The 20,009-nt window shown below is 46.2% G+C and overlaps 1 protein-coding gene across 3 annotated transcripts in view; it reads right to left on the bottom strand.

Annotated features, from left to right (window-relative positions):
- RAB6A (RAB6A, member RAS oncogene family) overlaps window positions 1-18,609 on the bottom strand; it is a 39,607-nt gene extending 20,998 nt beyond the window's left edge. Inside the window, exon 1 of one of the 3 annotated variants that reach the window (XM_071417914.1) lies at window positions 18,290-18,609. In XM_071417914.1, coding sequence (XP_071274015.1) covers window positions 18,290-18,359 — 70 coding nt within the window. In that variant the 5' untranslated portion in view covers window positions 18,360-18,609. The remainder of the gene's footprint in view (window positions 1-18,289) is intronic. The other 2 variants (XM_071417915.1, XM_071417913.1) reach the window with 2 other exon arrangements.
- Between the last annotated feature and the right edge of the window lie 1,400 nt (window positions 18,610-20,009).

Raw genomic sequence — 20,009 nt, 5'->3', positions numbered from 1 at the left:
AAACCTCAGCCCCAAAATAAGTCAAAGCCCTCCAAGAAACTTACACACGGGCTGCAGAACCTGCTCTGAGCCTCCTCCAATGAAAAACAGGCACAAGGATGCTGCTGGCAGCAGCTTGTCCAGGACTGCAGGGGAAAGGAGGACAGGCAGCAGCAGAGCAAGCACCTCCAAAAGGGGTTTTTGGCAGTTTATTTCTGGAGGTTTTATGGCATCCTACCTCAAAAAGGAACTCTAGAAAGGCAGACACAATCAATAACAATGTCAAACAATTGCAGCTGGCCTTTTTAGACCAATGAATCCCTGCCAATCCTTCATTTCTTTTCAGGTCACCACCACAACAAAGCCTTTATTTTGCCTTTTAATTAAAAGCACTATTGAAAACTGTTTGATATACTCCTGGATCAATTACTTTGGCTTGGGGGATTGCTGGCAGCCTGGAGCTCTCAATTTGAGAATGGCTGGGCTGTACCTACAGAGCAGAGGAGAAAACACACAGAAATCCAGGGACTGGCAGTGGAGGATTCCCATAGTCCAATTCCATTCCCAGAGCAGCCTGTTCAGCCTTGCTGAGCTCCAGGGAAAGGTGGACTTGGCCTTTCCCTATTTTCCATTTCCATCTCTTAGCCAGCAGTTGACAAAGCCATGAGAGGTAACTGCTCTCAGCCATCCCCACAGTCATTCAGAGACTATTTGTAGAAGAAACAATCACAATTAAAAGCTCTACAGAAACCAACCAGAGAGACTTCTGGAAGCTCCAGGTAATCGTGAAGCATTTGGATGCCCTGGAAGTGTCCAAGGCCAGGCTGGACAGGGCTTGGAGCAACCTGGGATAGTAGAAGGTGTCCCTGCCCATGGCATTGGATCATCTTTAAGGTCTCTATCAACCCAAACCATTCCAGGACTCTGTGATTCATGACAGGGTGCTGAGCCTCTTCAAATTAAATGATGTTTTAAAAACCCATGTTTTAACCCCTTTCCAGATGATCACTAATAGCACTGTCCCAGTGCTCCACATAAAATGGGGATGGATTTAACAGATGCAACATGAGGTCAATGAACCAGTGGAATAACCAAATTGGCCTCTTTCCTCTGCCCTCTGTGCACAGCCCTGAGTATTTTAAAGTACTGAGAGATCCTGAACAAAAAGTTGATTATTTGCTCATTGTAAATTCAATTCCCCTAGTCCTTACAAAGATTCTATCTGGACTGGACTTTTCAAGGCAAGATGAGACAGCTTTACGAGAGCTGAAGGTGAAGAGATGAGTTTTACTCATTTAATGAGGTAAAAAAAAAGCACAGCCAGAATTTTGCTGCTGCTGAGGAAATTTCCATTTTCCTTTCACCCTGTGACAATCAGGTGCCTTGAACTTCAGTCTGCTCTTTGTGATGGGAGAATTTCTGAGCAAAACCTTTTCAGGCCTTAACATCCCAGCAACTTCCTAAAGGAGGAAGTGTGACATCAGCCCTCAGCTCCCCAGCCAGCCCTCAGCACTGGTAAAAAAAGCTGCACTTAGCAAAGTGGAACAGACCCTAAGCCAGGGATAGGAGCCTAAATGGATGGTGGGAAGCGCACATGAATATTTATGAGTGTCTGGTGCAGAGCAGCAGGAAGGGAAGCATGGAGTGGAGTGAACTGGCTTGATGTAACAGGGAATAACAAGGAATGACACCCACCCAGCAGATGAACACACAGAAAGCTGTTCTGGGAATGGCTGGGATCATCTGCAGCTCGGACACACATGCTGCAAGGACGGGATACAAAGGAAGGAGCCAGGCCCCTTGCACAGGAGCACCATTTTAAACTCTAAGGATGTGAAAAAAGCTGCCTGATCCTGCATTCCTCATATTTTTTCTACCCAGACAGAGGGTATAACTTGATTTTGCTAGGAGTTACACCAAAAAATATCAGCTCTATTTGTCACAGCCCCAGGAAAACAGGGCAGTGCAGCTCCTCAAGGCTCAGGGAAATGTCCTCAAACAGCACCAGAGCTGTTTGTCACTCAGGAGAGTGACACTGAGACTCAGCCCTTCTCCCTGGACACCACCAAAGGCTCATTTGTAATGGCTTCTAAAAGAAAGTCATAATACTCATTTCAAGCCAGGCCAAAAATTAAGGTTCACACACATTTGGGATCGTGTTTAAAGACCTGCCCTTGCTGCTGAGAAGCAAATAGGAAGCAGAATTTTGTTGCCACCCAGTTGTCATCGGAGCAAAGGGGTTTTAGTTCCAGTCAATCTCTCTGGGCAATAATCCATGGAAACAAGAGTTTTCATGCCTGCCCCTTCCTGTCAGGCATTTCCATCATTTACAAAACGGGACCAATTACTCCCTTATCTACAACAACCAGTAATCAAATGATTAACACTTCAGTAACTGCCTTATAAAAAAGATGACTATGAAAATATGTGTTAGCCTGAAAAGCTCATTAATTCTCATTTATTCTTCTCTTTGGGCACCTCAGAGCACATTCACAGCGTTGTTTTCCACAATAATTCATCACAGACAGAAGGAAATGGAGGCTGATGCACTTTTCTGACCTAGAAAGTGTTTTTTTTTCCCAGGGTGTTGCTGACAGCAGTGCCCAGCAGGGCCTGTAACTCCACTCCCCCCAACTTTTCAGTCAAATTCAATACAATGCAGAAATCAAGGATTTATTGTCCTTCTTTCCAAGAGATGCTTTTCAAAATCTACCAGTTCAAGGCTGGTTCATGTCTTAAATTTGAAGCTCTCAGCCTTGCTTTAGATTAGACATACATCTGGACAGAGACAAACACTTGGGATTAAATCTAGCTGAACATCAGTCTCTGCAACTAGGAATGCAGAGCTAGTTAAAGTTATTAAAAACCTGCTCTCTTTTTCCTTAAATGAGAAAATTTTCATTTTATTCCTAATCCTGCAGCACACATTTTCCTGGTCTAATTCCTGCTGTACACTACCGCAGTTTGCTTCTGCAAATATTTGGCAAAAGAGTTCTCAGAGAATGGGTTGGGTTGGAAAGGACCTTTAAAGATCATCCTGTCCAAGCTCCCAGCTGGGGTCTTCAGGTGGAACTCCCCTTCCTCAAGGGAGCCCCAAGGGTATTTCTGCCCCTGCAAAAGATGTGAGCAGACAGGGACAAGAGGGAAAGTCCCCTGTTCCTCGGGGTCACATCTCACCTGAGGACTCCTCCTCCCACTCAGACAGCTGAGCTGCCTCGCTGGTATTTACTGGCCCACCTCCAGTAAGAAATTGCCTCTAACAGGCAGAGCAGCAATTCTCCCAAAGGATCCTTCCTTTTACACAACCATTCCCAGGCACACTATGTAAAAACCCAGGAGGGCTTTACAGCTGACAGCTACACAATGAAGGACAGCCAGAAAAAAGGCTGCTCTGCCACTGATCCAAGCATTCAGTGCCATATGGATGGATTTTATGCAGTCCCCGGGCATTTTAAAACCAGCAAGAGAAACAAAGAATTGTCACTTGTGTTTAAAGCTCAGCAGTAGCTAAAGGGAAAAGGAAGAGGCAGAAGAGAGTATTTTGTATTATCCATCTTTTTCTGAGGCAACATCAGCCTGTTAGCTGTGTATAGGCAATTTAGAATCCTGTTTTATTTAGCACCACACTTTTTTCTTGAGGGAGATGCCAGTTAGTTCTAGCTGGTATCTGTATTTCTCAGAAATAAACTAAGGCACAAGTTAAGACTGATCATGACTGGCCCCAAGACAGAAGGCACAGCCTGACACATAAAGCTGGAAAAGGTTCCTCTTTGCATTTTGGGATGTGAAAGGATCACACAGATCAATAAAAATGTGTGGAGACTCATTACAAGTTTAATGACAAACTCAGAACTCCTTCCCGCTAAGCAAATCCTAATCAGCACTGGCAGAGTTGATAAAAGTAGAACAATATCCCTGATTATTAATGCACAGGCAAGATTTCCTTTGGGATCAGCACCAAGCCTTGTGACAGGGACAAAAATACCCAGTGATAAATAGCTTCATTAATTCTTGTGGGTTTTGTCAGTAATTAGCTTGACTCTTCCTCCCAAAATGGGAAATAAATGAAAGAGCACAATGCAAACAAATCTTGTTCTGTTTGCTCAGTCACAGCCACAAAGAAATGAAACAGTAAAAAGGGGTCAGCCTCTGGTTCTGCCTCAAAATCATACCTTGGAGTTCTTTTAAACAATGAAAAGTTTTCATATAAAAACTGGGGTGTTTTTTACCATCCCATTGTAGAAAAGAACAAACAAGAGTCAACCCCTCACTGCTGAACAGGGAGGAACAGATCTATTAAACATAATAATTCAATTACTCTGTCGGTATAGTAAAATAAAACATGGAAATGCTACCTCCTAAGCACAGCTACAAAAATTCACTTTAAAATCTACACCTTATGTTCTAGAGATGAAACCTCTTGTTTGCTTTGCTGCGGAGAAATTCCAAGCCAAGCCTGTAACATAACCAGTGCTATTTTCACAGACTGAAAGGTTTCTAAGAGCAACAGAGCCAAAAGGAGTGTCACAAGTGGAAGGCCTCCAGGCAATCCCAGTTCTCCTCCCCCAGGATAACACCAAGCCTCTGGGAAGTGACACAATGCCACGTGAGGAGCCAGACTCCCGGCTTTCTGCTGCAGGAACAGCTGCCATCTCTCGTGTTCAGAGTGCTGAGTCTCCCACCAGAAGGGGCAAATATTCTGATTCAATATGGCTGAAGTCTGCAGCAGTAAAGTCCTGCCCATTTCTGAATGCTGGGTGGGTTTTTTAATTTAATTTAAGTTAAACCGGTGTGGAAGCCAGAAAGTGTCTTCAACTCCAAATAGCCAAACAAAGCAGGAGTTTTGGCTTGGAGGAGGAGCCTTGGAATCCTGTGAAGATCTGAAACCCAAATGCTGCAAAGGGGTAAATGAAACATGAAGGCCTGGAACTACAGGGAACAGCAGGAGCAGGCAGGGGATCTCACATGCCAATTTCTGCACTGTGTGGTAAATGTGGTTTCATCCAAATCAGGAAGAACAAACCCAAGACAAGGTAACCAGAAGATGAAGATTTGGAGGAGCTGTGCAGATAAGGAAAACAAAAGAACAGGGAGACATGAGAATTTTGCCCAAGCTGTAAGGGATGAGACAAAGCACCCACGGCAAAGGTCCCAACAATTCTGACTCCTAAGAGGTGCAGGACAAGTGTGAGGAAAGGCCAAAAGACATCAGGAGCATCCAGCTGTGTCCCATCCTGTGCCACATCATCAGGGCACAAATCCTGGCCCCTTGGAGTGGATAGCTGAGATCTACACTACAGTGACTGGGAGGGAAATCCACATGAGGATGCCTCTCACTTCCATGGGGATGAGTTAAACACCAACCAGAGAACAGGAATTGTGGGGGATACACTCATGTTTTCATGGGTATCACTTGGTTCATTAACTAAAGGGTATTCACAGGCCACCTTTACATTTCAAAGACTTCTGCGCAGTCTCTCATTATTTGCCAGGAATGCAAAAAAACTTCAAAATTTACAGACTCACAAGGATTTTTTTTTTCACCACAGCCTGAGGATTTTGCTTTCCTTCTTATCTTACATAGTCAAGGTTTTTAAAATAGTTTCCAATGAGGCTTCAAATATTCTCCAAAGGATTTTATCTTTACTGCTCACAAAATGCCTCAGGACCCTCAGCCACAAACACTGGTAACACACACATAGAAGCACTTGGAAATATTGTAAAGCACATGCCAGGGATCTTCTGACCAGGTGAGGATGACTGTGGAGCTGAGGAGGAAGGAAGATTTAGTAGTCCAGAAGTTCCCGTGACCACAGTCTCTACCCAAAATTTCTCAGGAGCAAGGCACAGTAAGTGGAAGAAGGAGCTCTGAGCTGTGGGAACTGCAGGTGGACTCGATCAACAACTCAGCTGGCAAGTGCAGCACAAACTGGAAAGAGGAGGACATTCCATGCAGGAGATGTTACTGGGAAGCTGCCCCTGCATCTCAGAAATGACTTTTTCTAAAGGTGATGAACAGCACCAGCTCTTGCAAAGTCACCTCTTTTGGACTCCTCGCTCGGGTTTTAAACACTGGGTTTCACCCTGGGAAGACAAATTCTACTACTGGACTGGATCCTATCCCCAGTATTTAGCTAGGTGATATTTATAAGTACATTTCTGTGAGAAAAAAAACTCATTTAAGAGCATATTTGTGAGGCAGAGGAGTTGGAGGATGACTGGGGAAAGGAAGGAGGAACAGTGTTAGATCCTGGCTAGTGACACCCTGGTAGGTGATGTTTACTCTTTCCTTCTTCCCAAAACAGGCTGCTCATTATTGCTCCAATAATCCCAACAGCAGCACTCCAGATAAACACCATCTCAGCAACTCAATTTCTGGACAAAGTATGGATTCTGGATTGCAGTGATTGGGTTGAAATTTCAGAACAACTCAGCTTTGTCCCAGGTCATTAAAGTTTTGGTGTGAGCACAATGAGACAAATTAAATTATTTTAGAGACTCATCCAAAAATTCAATACTATTCTATTCTATTCTACTCTATTCTATTCTATTCTATTCTATCCTATCCTATTTCTATTTCTTTTCCATTCCATTCCATTCGCTTCTCACACAAAAATTTGGCCTATGAAGTTTCAGAGCCCAACACTGAAGTTTTATTATTGTCATGCAAAGATGGCTCAATATTCACCTTATATATGATGGCAGGTAAAGCCCATGGGGGTGAAATCACTTTTTGAAGCATCTACTGCATCCAGGTTCCATCATTCCAACTTTCCATTAAAAACCATTGCAGGACTGAGCAAAAACCCACCAGGAGACGTTCAGTAATTAAACATTCGTAAGATCCAATTTTTACATCCCAGTATTTTATTTTTAAATACCTAATTATCTGCTTGTAAAAGGCTTGAAAGAAATAAAATACTACATGTGGAGAAGCAGCAAAAGTAATTAAGCCACTCTGGACAGACATTACATTGGAAGGGTGGGGAGTGCCTCTGGAAAGCACAAATTCCACATGGGCAAAAATGGAAGGAGCCAAGAACTCCTCCATCACCTGAAGCATGAGGGATCCCTTCAACTGATTTCCAAATTTACAGCCACCTAAAGTCCTCAATTTAAGGCAGAGACAAAATGCTATCAAACCATTTTGGAAAGAAGAAGCAGACAGTGAAAACATAATTATGAAATTCTGGTTTAAATACCTTTAACACAGTATTTGTTCCCATAACAAACAATATTCACAGGCAGTTTAGACAGAAATTTGCATAAAAATCCTCAAACAGAACACTTCCCAAAAGTAAGTTTTGTTAAATAAACTGCAAATGACAGGCTAATGCTTCATCTAATATGGAAACACTCTCCTGGATTCCTCAGAATTATATTCCTGAGGCAGGAGAGAGAGAGGCAGCAGGGAGCAGCCACCTGAGGATGCATTTCTGAAGGGAAGCATTCCCTGCTTTGAGCACTGAGCATTACCCCCAAGCAAGGTACAGTAGCAGATGCCAGCATCCAGCTGAGGGAATCCAGGCATTGCTTCCCTGGCCAAATGGAGCCCTTGGAACAAGCTCCTGCTCCCTTCCCAAAGATGTTTTGCCCTTGAAAGCACAACAAGCACTGCTAAGTCAGCCATTTCCAGTGAGGAATTAGAGAAGTTTCAGGAGACCTATTAAAATGCAAGGGATTACCATCCCCTTGCCTTCCCTCCATCCTTTAACTCAGTTAAATTTTGCCTAATGTTTCCCCAGCACCATTATCCCACTGGCAAAACAAGCAAATGCTTCCTTTCCTGACTCCCTACACTGCCACAAAGAAATCTGTGCTCTCACACACTGTGGTGACAATTTTCCTGCTGGGGGAAAGAGAAATGGAAAAGAAAAGAAGGAGGAAGAGAAAAAGGAGGAAAGGAAGAAGGGGACGAGAGCTCCATATAGCATTCTCCTGAGTGATTCCACCTGATTCCCACAGCCTACCATCTCCTGGGCAGCACTGGAAGGATTAGGAGCTGTCCTCTGCTCCTTCCACACAGGAGGTGCAGAACAGCTTCCACAGGAGCTCCCCCAAACTCATTTTCCAGGCAGACACACAGGCGAGCGTTTCTTCAGAAGCAACTTTGGACAAGATCCTAAAATAATCCTGATTCAAGGTCGAAGCAGCCTGGCTTGTGAAGAGGCAGCTTGTAAGGAAAGGAGTGCCTGGAGTAGCTCCACTAAGCACAGCTCTGCTCCAGGCATCTGCTGATCTGAGCTGACAGGGATGGCTGTGGAGAACACCTGGGGACTGCTGTGACAATAACTGGGGACACACACGGGTTTGTGCACGTGATGGAACTGCCCTGCCAGGCAGAGGGAGAACAGCTGGTGTAAAACACAGCACATGGACACCAGAGAGTGGGCAGGGCAGCACAGAACCCTGGGGCTTGGGACCAAAAAAACCCCAACCACAATTTGGTTTTTAGCAACAGAAACCCAAAGGGTGTAAGAGTGAGATCAGCACAGCTGAAGGAGCTGCAGGCTCTGGGCTCCTCAGACACCTGTATGGGCCCAGGCAGCACAATCCTACAAATCCCTGGCATTAAGGATTCAGGGGAAGGATATCCTGACACCACACTATCCTTTTCTCCTTCACACCTCCTGATCCTGAGCTGCCCCAGCTCCTCTCCTGGGAACTGGGGCAGGATAGAGGCCAGCAGACATTCCATGCTCCTGCTGCCTGCACTGCAAATTAACAACTCCCAATTAAAGGATGTTAAATCATTACATCAATGCTCAACTTTTCAATGGGAAACTTTTCCTCCAAAACTTTCCCCTTTTCCTCTGACTTATCCCTAACTGAGACACTGAGCTCTCCATATGGAGCTTCAGCCAGCTGACAATGAACTTGTTCCTTCCCAGCTGTGTTTCACAAATGCCTTGGGAAGAGCCACAGAGCCTGAAGGGTCTGCAAACCCAAGGTCTGATGTTCATCTAAAAATAAAAATGGCTAGTCTTGAAAAGGCAGAAATTTGGTTGCAAGTAGTAAATGGAACAAGGTATGTTGGTGTTTTATTCGGATCTTTTCTAGATGAATGGATATTCCAGAAGAAATTGTGGGATTCAACTACAGAAAATAAAAAGGAAGTGTTTATATGAGAAACTGGGGTTGGAGCAGCAGATTCTTCAGATAAGAATTATCTACACTCCACCTGGGATACAGTATCTTGAAATAAATACTCTCCTCCAGCAGTATTTTCCAGAAGAACAATTCCTTCATATTAAGGACACATAATAATTGAGTTCCTATTTAACTGTAATATTTATTCTCTAAGAGTTGTTTCTGACTTGAGCAATTCATTGTATAATCGTGCACAGAAAATATTTTGGGGTCTTCAGGCTGCCCTACCTAAAACCAGCTTTAAGTGCACCACAGGGTTGGCTCTGGACTCAAGTCTTTAGGCAAGCAGCTGAGAAGCATCAAATCCAGGGAAAAGCACAGAGCTGTTCTTAAAAACACCTCATGTAGGACACTTCTTCCCCTCCTCCAGTTTCCAAAAGGTAAAGCTAAAAAAGCCTTGGCTCTTCCTGGGGTCTGGAAGCAGGCAGGCAAAACCAGATCTCAAATCTCTGCCTCGCTCTCAGCCATGCAAGGCTTGCACAGACAAAACAACCAAATTTAAAATATCAGCCATACAATCCCCCAGGGGCATTTTTCTCTAGATGGCAGGATTTACTGGAGGCAAAGCGTAGTAACTCACACAAGGCTCCTTTTGAGTTTCCTAAATCTCTCTCGCATTTTTAAGCGAAAATGCAAAATTCCTAAAGCCAAGGAATTTATTTTTAACTGTAAATTACTCACTGTGAGAGTACAGAGTCCACCAAGCCTAGAAACAGAAACCTATGTACCCTTTGCATTTCACCAGAGAGGGGGGAAATAGTTTAACACCAAGATTGGAAAAGCTTTTTTCACTGGGAAGAGCTTTATTCAAGTCTGCTGTTGCATGACAGCATCCAAATAAAGAGGTCAATTTTATGGGACACGAGTGTTTGATCTGCCTACTGTTTATGCAGTATCAGGGGGAAAAAAAACAAACACCATCCTCTTCTTCAAGTCACATTGTGGTTTAAGAGCAACAAGAAATAAAAACAAAAAAGTGGAAAAGAATTATGGTCACGATAGTACAGTGTTGGAGAAAAGCCACTCTGATGACTGCCCAGTGAAAAAAAGACCAAAGATAATTCAGCTAGGGCAGGCAAATGGGAAGCTGGAAGAACAGAAAGAGTAGGAACATAATTATGATTTGAATACATAAATATTTAATATTAAGGGGCAGCTGGAAAAGCTGAGAAGAAATTACAAGAACTGGTGAGTAAGCCCAGCAGTGAGAGACTGGAAGAGACCAACCCTGTGAAAACCTCTTTGTAAAGCATTCCAAGGTCAGAGAAAAAAAGGAAAAAAACCAAAAAGATTGGGATTTCCTTGTGATGATACTCCAGCTGTCTTCACCCATTGGGCCCTCCTCCTCCAGCTGTGTCCAGCTGCTGCTGAAGGATTCACCACTGGCTTTATCCCAATCAATTCAGCTTGAGGAAAGCCATCCTGGGTTTGACATGGACACAAATGACTCTACAGCCTTTTTGAGTGAGCCAAGGACAAAATGCCCAAAAAGCTGCTCCAGAATCAAGTAAGGGGAAGGGGAAAAAAAATAATGAGGTGCTAGAGACAAGACAAAGAAGGCAGCAAACCTCTAGCATGAAGACCTGCCTACTGCTGTGAGGAAAGTCAGAAAGGAGTCAGAACTTCCTTCAAAAGGGAATGTTCTCCATCTCCTCCACCACTCAGACACCCACTGCATGATTCCATCACCCAGCCAGCTCAGGTTTCTCTACCAAACCTTCCTTCCACCAGGCCGTTCAAAAAAACCCTCCAGTCACTGACACCAAGGGTTCCCACAGCCAATGCTGTACCAGCAGAGGAGGACAGGAATGAGTATTTTCTACTCCCAGAACAGGCAACATCTCCATTATAAAAAGGAAGCTGCAGAGAAACACTGCTGCACTCACATTAATCCAATGCTGTCTGCCCACTCCCGTGCAGCTCCAGAGCCTCTGCAGGACTGAAGTGCCAACCTGTTAACAGGAATTCTCTTTTCCCATCTCCAGCAGCAGCTACCTAAAGCCCACACTGACAGGGATCTTGCCAATCCTGCCTCAGCCACTGCTTGGAGCTTTGCCAGGGATGCTGCACCCTCCATGGGCCCCTCTCCTTTTAGCCACACATCTATTCCAGCTTTAATCCCCCTTCTCTTTGTGTTGCAGATATCAAGAACATTATGAAAATTAACTTGCTGTAACTCAAACCTAGACAGGGGCATGGACAGGAAGCACAGCAGGAAGCATTTAGTGGAATGGAATAAACTGGCCCCTGCATTAATTACAGAAATGCTGGAGTGGGTTGGTTTTTTCTGCAGCAATTGCTGATTGCTCCTGAAGAAGCAAACCATTAAAGGAAAGTCACTTAGCAGGATAAATGGCACTCGCCTGTATGGTGCAAATGTTAATAGTACAGAGGTTTAAAGGGCCACAATTCAAGACAGAGAAAAGACCAACTCAAAGTTAAGACATTTTCTCATTAGCAGGTTTAGCTGCCCCTTCCTGGTTCTGCCTGAAGACAAAATACTGCTCATCAATATTGCTCCAGTATTTCTTCCCAACTCTTTCAATTCTGGGCAAATATGCTTCAGAGTTAAGGCAAAGCCTTAATTCTGTGTGTTGGTAACACCTACACATGTCTGGATGAGAGAACACCATGAGCCTGCAAATCTCAGAATAGCTGGGTGCCATCTCCAGGGGATACTGGCAGCTGCTCAGGGCATGGAGACTCTCCCAAGTGAGCCCCAAAATCCCTGCTCCATGGGGGAGAGGGACAGACACTCCTCCAAGTGAGCCCCAAAATCCCTGCATGTTCAAATGGCAGCAGCTGCCATGGTGACATCAGCACGTGCCCATCCTGCTTTAGAGGTCCAGCAGAAAGGAAATGCAAAACAGGGGAAAATCCAAGCAAGTTACACCCTGACTCTAAGAAGTCAAATTAATTAAATGCACTGTTGTGCTGGACAGCTGAATAAGGACTTCCTTCCCAAAACTCCTTTTTGCCAGACCCAACAGGAGGCAGCCAGAAGCAAGCAAGGGGCTTGACAACTCAGAGCTCACACCAAATTTATTTACATTTAGTTTCACACAATATTTGCTTCCCAGATAACTTTTTTTTGGTGATGCACTAAGCTTCATTTGGATAAGAGTTAAATTGCACTGAAACACACAAAAAAGTCATTTTTTTTTTCTGGTTAGTATCACTCAAATATTCCAGAACATGGTTTGAACATAAAAGGAAAATGTCTGACATAAAATAATTGATGGAATTGCACACTGTCCCTGAGCCTTTCATAATATTAGAGCCAGAAGAGTTCGGTTTATGCTGAGGGGAAAACAAAGAATTCATTTAGCTTGTCGACTTCTGTGAGCTCAGTAAATAAATCAAGTAAAGAGACCTGAAAAATTTGACTTTCACTGCAAGTCCACATTTTGGCTGCTGTTTGTTTGCCAAGACACACATTTTTCATTTAAACTACTTCCATAAATAATTTATATGAACGTGTCAAACCCATCACCATTTTGATGATATCTGTTAATTTTCAAAACAGTGCATCTAGGTTGGAAAAGACCTCCAAGATCATCAAGTCCTTGATCACCCAATGATCTCAGAGGTCTTTTCCCTGCTCCATACTGGGAGAGATGGATCAGCATTTCCACACCTGTTCAGAAACATCTATGCATCACAAGGTTACTGTTCTTACAGGCTTCACAGGTAAATTTTGGAGGCTGACTTGAAAAATCTGATGGTGTTCATGTTGAGGCAGCAGCATGTGGGTTTTTCTGAGGCACCTTTCAAAGCACTGAAGGGTTTAGCTGGCTTGTTTTGCTTGGTTGGCTTGGGGTTTTATAATCATTAGTGTACACAACATGTACTTGTGCACGCATGAGCACAGCAAAATGCCTTTAAACATCTGGACTAAATTAGCAGGTAACTAAAAGGCAGCTCTTTCCTCACAGACTGATTGCAGAAGACAGATTTTTAACCATCACTGAAGCTGAGAAAAATGGCTGTTGGCTCTGATAAATTCCCAAATGCCACATCATCTGCTAAGGTGGGCTCAGATGAGCTTCCCTGCCTTTGTTTCTCCATTAGTCCCACTTACAGCTCCAGCAAAAGCTTTCAGGCATCTGCTTTGCAGAACCTGGATCCCGTGCCAGGTACCACCACCACCCCCAAGAGCTGCAGACAGAAAATCCATTATGGCACATCAAGGGAAAAGATGATCATTTTCCTTCCAACTCACAGATTATTTCTGAGATGCAGAGAGAGAAAAGCACAGCAGAGTTCAGAAAGGCACAGCTACTCCTCCTTTCAAGAACAGACACAGCTCCTTCAGAGGCTTCCACAAATAGCCAGGGATCAAAAGGCACCGTGAGAACAGGCACCACAAAACACTGATGTCTTTTTCTCCCTGCTTCTTCCACACGTTGCTGTAGGAAGGGATCTTTCAGTGATGAAGAAGGGAAAGAAGAGAAATGGTGGAACTCAAGATCTTGAAGGGTCAGACACCAAGCACACTGCACTGTGAAAGAATCCCAGAACAGTTTGGGTGGGGAGGGACCTGTCACCAATGCAGATGTTCAACAGTGCTGATCCCATGACTGAGCCCTGAGGAACACAGGTGAAGACAGAGGCTAAGAAAGTCATTGAGTACCTCAGCCTTCTCCTGGGGTAACCAGGTCTCCTGTTTCCTTCTGCAGAGTCCTCACACTTTTCCTTTATTGCCACAGAAGCTTTTCTTGTTGCCCCTGATGACCGGTCAGATTTAATTCTACCAGGGCTTTGGGTTTCCTAACCTGATCTCTGGCTGCTCAGACAATTTCTGTGCAACCTGCCCCCACTTCCACCCTTCCAGGCTTCCATTCTGGGTTTGAGGTTGCCCAGGAGTTTCTTGTTCATCCATGCAGCCCTCCTGGTGCTCCTGCCTGACTCCCCCTTTGTTGGGATGCATTGCTGATGTTCCACTTCCAGGTGTGAAGCCCAAGTTTAGAAACTCATGGAAAATTCATACAGTCCAAACAGAACCCCGAGTATCTGAAGGCCCGGCCACAGGAAAACCACAAGGTTAGGAAATTACCCGGAGAGGAGGGGATAAACTTTTAAACCACCAGTGCAACAAGGTAACAGCCCTCTGGAGTTTGTGAAACCGAGAATCCCCCAGAAACAAGGGAGTTTTGGGCAGCACAGGGATGATGAGCGTGCGCCTGCTGCGAGCAGGGCTACACCAGCCCCATGTCACACACAAAGCACCTGCAGCTCCCCAGCGATGGAATGAGACACATCACCCTGCTCAACAGTGCCTGTACCAACATCGTTATGCAACAGAACAGATCATTGGTGCTTTCCAAACAGTTATATCTCCGAAGCTATTACACTGCACTTATCAGTGGGTTTTCAATATTAAAAATCTCAGCTCCTGATTAAAAAAAAAAAACCAAAATGCAACTGGTTCTAATTTCCTTCAAGATCTTATGCAGAAATGCTGGCACAGAGAGACAGCTGGGAGTTCTTTTGCTTTCTGTACACGTTGGTGCCCTTCAGACCTGCTTGCCAATGAGAGCTGCAGTAGAAACTCACGTGACGAACAAATATTTCTGTTGCAGTGCCCCAGCATTCACTTCTGCCCACTCAATCAAAAAAAATCCATTTATTAAGAAGTAGAGGTGTTCCTATGCAAAGCAGAACCAAAGAGGTTATTAATATCTGAATACGTGTCATATTTACTGCAAGCTACCCCAATGTAGGTGAAATGTCCACTCCCTGATGTGACCCAGAAATCAGAATTCCTTAAACTTGAGGTATTAGGACTGATGAAAATCACCTGATAAAACCAGATCAAAGGCAGTAAGAAACATACTTCCCCACACACAATAGCTCTATCTAATCCCTCAGCACGGAGAGCTCTCCCTGCCTTTTTAGCAAAGATTAGCATATTTAAAACTGCTAAACTCTGTATAATCTTCAATCATTGAGAAAAGTAATTCAATTAAGGAGAGTGCTGGTGAAGTTGCCTTCTCCTGGCCAGCCAATGCTGTATCCCAGTAGAAGTTAATAAAAATAGAGATGGAAGGAGAGGAGAAGATTCTTCTGGCTGGGCAGGGATGATGCTGCAGGCTCGTGATGCACCCACAGCACATGCAGCAAGTCCCCAGGCTGGGCCTGGGAGGGGCGTGGGGGACACAAGCTCCAGGGACAAGGAGGTTTTGGGGACTGAGGAGAGAGGAAAACCAGCATCTTAGCAGGGGAAAGAGCATCTGCAGTAGTGCTGAAGGGCACGAGGCAGAGCCACTGCAGTCTGTGTGAATGCTGAGGGATACAGCACTGAACTCCCACAACATGGCTGAGGAGAGCAGAGAAAACCTCACACTGCATCCACTGGGCAATCCCACCCTCAAATGGAAATGAAACGCCCAGGGATGCTTCTAGATCTCCCCTGAAGGGCTGCAAAGGCTGCCCAGCAAGGAAGTGCAGCTCAGATTTCCTCAGCCATAAGACATACGTTTATTGGTGAGGCTGTGTACGGCCAGCACAGGTCTGCCATCAGCCAGCTCTGGATGCTGAGGCAGCTAATGGCCATCACAGCCCTTTGTACCGTTTCATTTGTCATCCTGAAGTCCCTGGGTGTAAATGAAGGCAGAGCACTCAGCCTGCCCACCAGCAGCCAGAGCATATCTCTAATTATGGCCTTCCAACAGGGCAGAGAACCTTTCATCTGAACAGGAAGCAAATGCTGCAATCCAGCGCAACAGTTGTACAAAGATCTCCTAGGTTAGGAAAGCTGCTATCCTAAAAAACTTTTATTTCTGCATCTCCCTTAACCCTCCAGACAAAGAACAACAAGGTGTGAGCACAGCCCACTCCAGCTCCCTTTTTGCAACACCAGATTCTTCCGCAGTTTTCTCCAAACATCACGAGGGCGTCCATTCCTCCAGGAGAGCTCTGCATCCTTCGGGCAGTTAAAAAAATAAAAAAATAAATAAAAAAAAATTACAGGGAATGACATCATGACAGAGACATGTGAAGAGCTTGGATCCAGGAGGAAGGGCCGTGTCTCCACGGGAGGCAGGCTCGGGGAGCCGTGTTGGAGCATGCCCGCGCTGCAGCACCGGCGGGATGCGCGGACACGGAGCTGGAGCTGGCACCGAGTCATCGCCCAGCATCCCAGACAAAGGCAGAGGCAGGGCTGGAGCCCACCCTGCAGCTGCCAGCCCGGCCCTGCATTCCAGGCAGCTCCCACCCAGCCCCAAGCCCCGGCCCCGGCAGCAGTTGCAGGGCTGGGAGTGCTCAGTCAGGAGGATTTCGCTGCGCTGTACCCACAGAATCCCTTCTCTCCTCCCTGGGTTTGATGCTGTGACTGGGAATTATTTAAAATCTTCCAGTATAAAAGCAGATGATTAGCTGAGAGGGGGAAAAAATAATTCCTAGAGGAAGCAGATATCTGACGTTATGTCTGCTAGAGGAGACAAGAAAGCCACGTGTGAAGGAAGAGCTGCTGAGATTTAAGATCTGCACCAGGTGCCACAACCTTCCAAGGATGTATTTGAAAAGCTTCATGATATTGAAGCTCAGAAATACAGGTAAACAAGCCAAGGATTTTGCAAATGCATTGCTAATATTTCAGATTCCTGTTATCAAATACCTAGGAAAAAAACAACCAAACAAAAAACCCCCAGCATTTTCTACACATGACCCTCATCCAAAATCCTCATAAAATGGCTGGCCAAATAGCACCTTACCAAGCAGATCAGGTGACTTACCCAAAAAATAATAAATAATCAAGTTGCACTCGTGCTCCCCAAATCCCTGATATGAGAAGAGCTGTTTCAACCCCAAAAACACAAAATAAAAAGGGAATGATTCAAGGAACAGACTAAAGGAAATTGCCAACACACAGGTAAATAATGTCAACAGCAGCCTTTTGACCATCTGAGTGAGGAAACACCAAGATGCAACTAATTTGGCCAAAAAATAAAACCAACTAGTATTTCATCATCTCCTATCACACAGACCAAAGGTGGCTGAGGGAGCAAATACCCCACCCCGAGACAGAAAATATTTTGCACCTATTCATTATGTCATAGATCTCACACTATCTACCCAGGATTGCACAAAGCATCTCATAAAGGAGCCTTTTTTTTTTTTTGCTTTTTTTTTTTTTTTTTTTCAGAAAACTCTTCCAAGGGAAAAATTTGGATTGCAGTATTGGAGATAGAGGCCTTCCGCTGAGGAAGGAGGAGACATTGTTTAGGTTGGGTTTTGTTTTTTGGGTTTTTTTTTTTTTCATTCCAAAGACAGGGAAGAAAACCTCATTGACTGAATTAAATATTCAGAGCGTCGCTCTGCCAAGACATAACTCCATTAGGGAAAAACGCTGGATTTACACAGTAAACGCTGCGGATTGAGACTCCTGCCCCCCAAAAACCAGAGGAGCCGGGACCCAATGAATCAGCAACTGTTTCTGCAGATGGGCTTTGGTGGGTGGGGGGGTTAAAGCAGAGCTGAACCCCACAGAGCCCCACCAGGGTGGGTGTGTGTCAGGGACTCTCAGGACAGAGGCTGGGTGTCCTGAGGAGGGGATCCCATCACACCCCATGAGGGTGGGTGGGTGTCTGGGAGAATGAGGAGGGGGACCCCATCAGACCCCATAAGGATGGGTGGGTATCATGGAGAATGAGGAGGGGGATCCCATTACACCCCATGAGGGTGGGTGGGTGGGTGTCGGGGAGAATGAGGAGGGGGATCCCATCAGACCCCAAAAGGGTGGGTGGGTGTCAGGAAGGGTAAGGAGGGGGATCCCATCACACTCCATGAAGGTGGGTGGGTGTCACGGAGAATGAGGAGAGGGATCCCATCAGACCCCATGAGGCTGAGGAGGGGGATCTATCACACCCCTATGAGGATGAGTGGGTGTCGGGAAGGGTGAGGAGGGGGATCCCACCAGACCCCATGAGGGAGGGTCGATGTCGGGGAGAAAGAGTGGGGATCCCACCAGACCCCATGAAGGAGGGTGGGTGTCAGGAAGGATGAGGAGGGGGATCCCACCAGACCCCATGAGGGTGGGTGGGTGTCAGAGCCGCTCCTGAGGATGTCGGGGAGGATGAGGAGGGGGTCCCTTCGTGCCCCCACGAGGGTGGGCGAGTGTCGCTCTGGGGGTCCCGGCCCTTGGCGGGCGGTGACTCACCGCTCTGCTCGCCCAGGAACACCAGCTTGAATTTCCGCAGCGGGTTCCCGAAGTCCCCGCCCGACGACATGATGGAGGAGCCGCCGCCGCCGCCGCCCCGCGCTCGCTCCGCTCCCCGCGGCGGCACCCGCGACCGCGACCGCTTCTCTCCGCCTCCGCCTCCTCCTGCTTCTTCTCCTCGTCCTCCTCCTGCCCGGCGAAGGCTGCGAGCCCGGGTGAGGTGCCGGTGTCGGTGCCGGTGTCGGTGCCGCCGCTCGCCCCCCCCCGCGCTCCCGGAGCCGGCGCTCCGCCCGCCCCGCGCAGGCGCTGTGGGCGCTTCCCTCAGCTACGGGCCGGGAATGGTTCGAGCTGGGAGGGACGGGGAGAATCATCCAGTGCCACCCATGCCGGGGGCAGGGACACCTTCCTCCAGCACAGGCTGCTCCAAGCCCTGTCCTTGGGCACTGCCAGGGATCCAGGGGCAGCCACAGCTGCTCTGGGCAGTGCCAGGGCCTCACCGCCCTCACATCCTCAGCACCCGGGTAAGGGCTGCAAGGTGTACCCGGCCCGCACGGGCGTGAGGGGGCAACCAGCAAAGTCCTTAAAAGCAAAGGTTTAATCCTAACCTGACACAGATTCTCCTTTCAGAGGAGATCTCTGGGGAGCAGGTCCCTCACAGCAGGGTGGTGTTTCCCAGGAAGGGCAGTGATCCCCACTCTCATCCTTTTACAGTGGCTCAGGGCCCTCCACCTTTTGCTGGAGGGGCCAGCTTTGCCTTTCACTATTTTTTGCCCATTTCCCCCCACTCTGCCCTCAAATTTTGGTGTTTTAGGAGGTTTCCAGGTCCATCCTGGCCCCTCCTGTTTAAACCTTGGCTGGGAGATTGTTCCAGAGCATCTCTGCTCTGATAGTCAAGGAAAAAGCATCTGCTACATGTTTAGTTTTGAGAGTCTTTCTATTTTTGATCCTTTCATTTATATTCTCTCAATGTGATGAACTGCTTCACCAAGGGCTGTTTTTTTTTCACCCAGGCCTTGGAGTAGCAGAGAACTAAAAGAGGAAGATGTGTCTTTAATCAGGTGATTAAATTTAAGCAAGTTTTAATAGATATGAGCAGAATCTCCCATCCAGCTCTGCACCTGGCATCTGGGAGTGCTTCCACACTGGTTGTGTGGCTGCTCTCCTGCAGGGAGAAAGGGAATCTAGCCTGGCCTGATCTCAAATATTAAATACAGACAATGTCCTTATTTTTGTGTCAGGGTTCATTCCAGGATCTTTCCCCTGGGTCCCAGGGAAAACAACAGCTGAAGGCAGAGGAGGAGACACGTGAAACAGAGGTTTTCTTCTAAAGTCTGTTTGAACACTTCTTGATTGTTTTCATCATTGGATGAGTCTGAAAAGAAGTGGAGGCAAGGAATGGGAAGCCTTAAACAGGAGAAGGAGCTTCCTGGAGTTTGAGTGTGGTGCAGGAAAAGGAAGTCATCCAGTCCCCTCAGCTTCTCCATGTCAATGTCACAAAAAGGTTTGGAAGTTGTGCTCCTGCCACAGGGATGTGAAATGATGCAAAAGGCAAAGAAAGGCACGTTCCAGTTGGAAATAAGGACCATGTCCTAACAGACAGGGTGCTCAGCCACCAGAACAAGCTGCCAAGAGCAGCACTATCTTTGTATCCAGGGAAAATGGAGAGGACCTTTGTGAAAAAGATGCTCTCACGGAGAGAGGAGTGATCCGCTTCCATAAA

This window comes from Agelaius tricolor, unplaced genomic scaffold, assembly GCF_023055355.1.
Source record: "Agelaius tricolor isolate 1412-34295 unplaced genomic scaffold, bAgeTri1.0.p SCAF_71, whole genome shotgun sequence".
NCBI lineage: Eukaryota > Metazoa > Chordata > Aves > Passeriformes > Icteridae > Agelaius > Agelaius tricolor.
The sequence above is the reverse complement of the archived record's forward strand: the minus strand, read 5'-3'. Positions and strand labels throughout refer to the sequence as shown.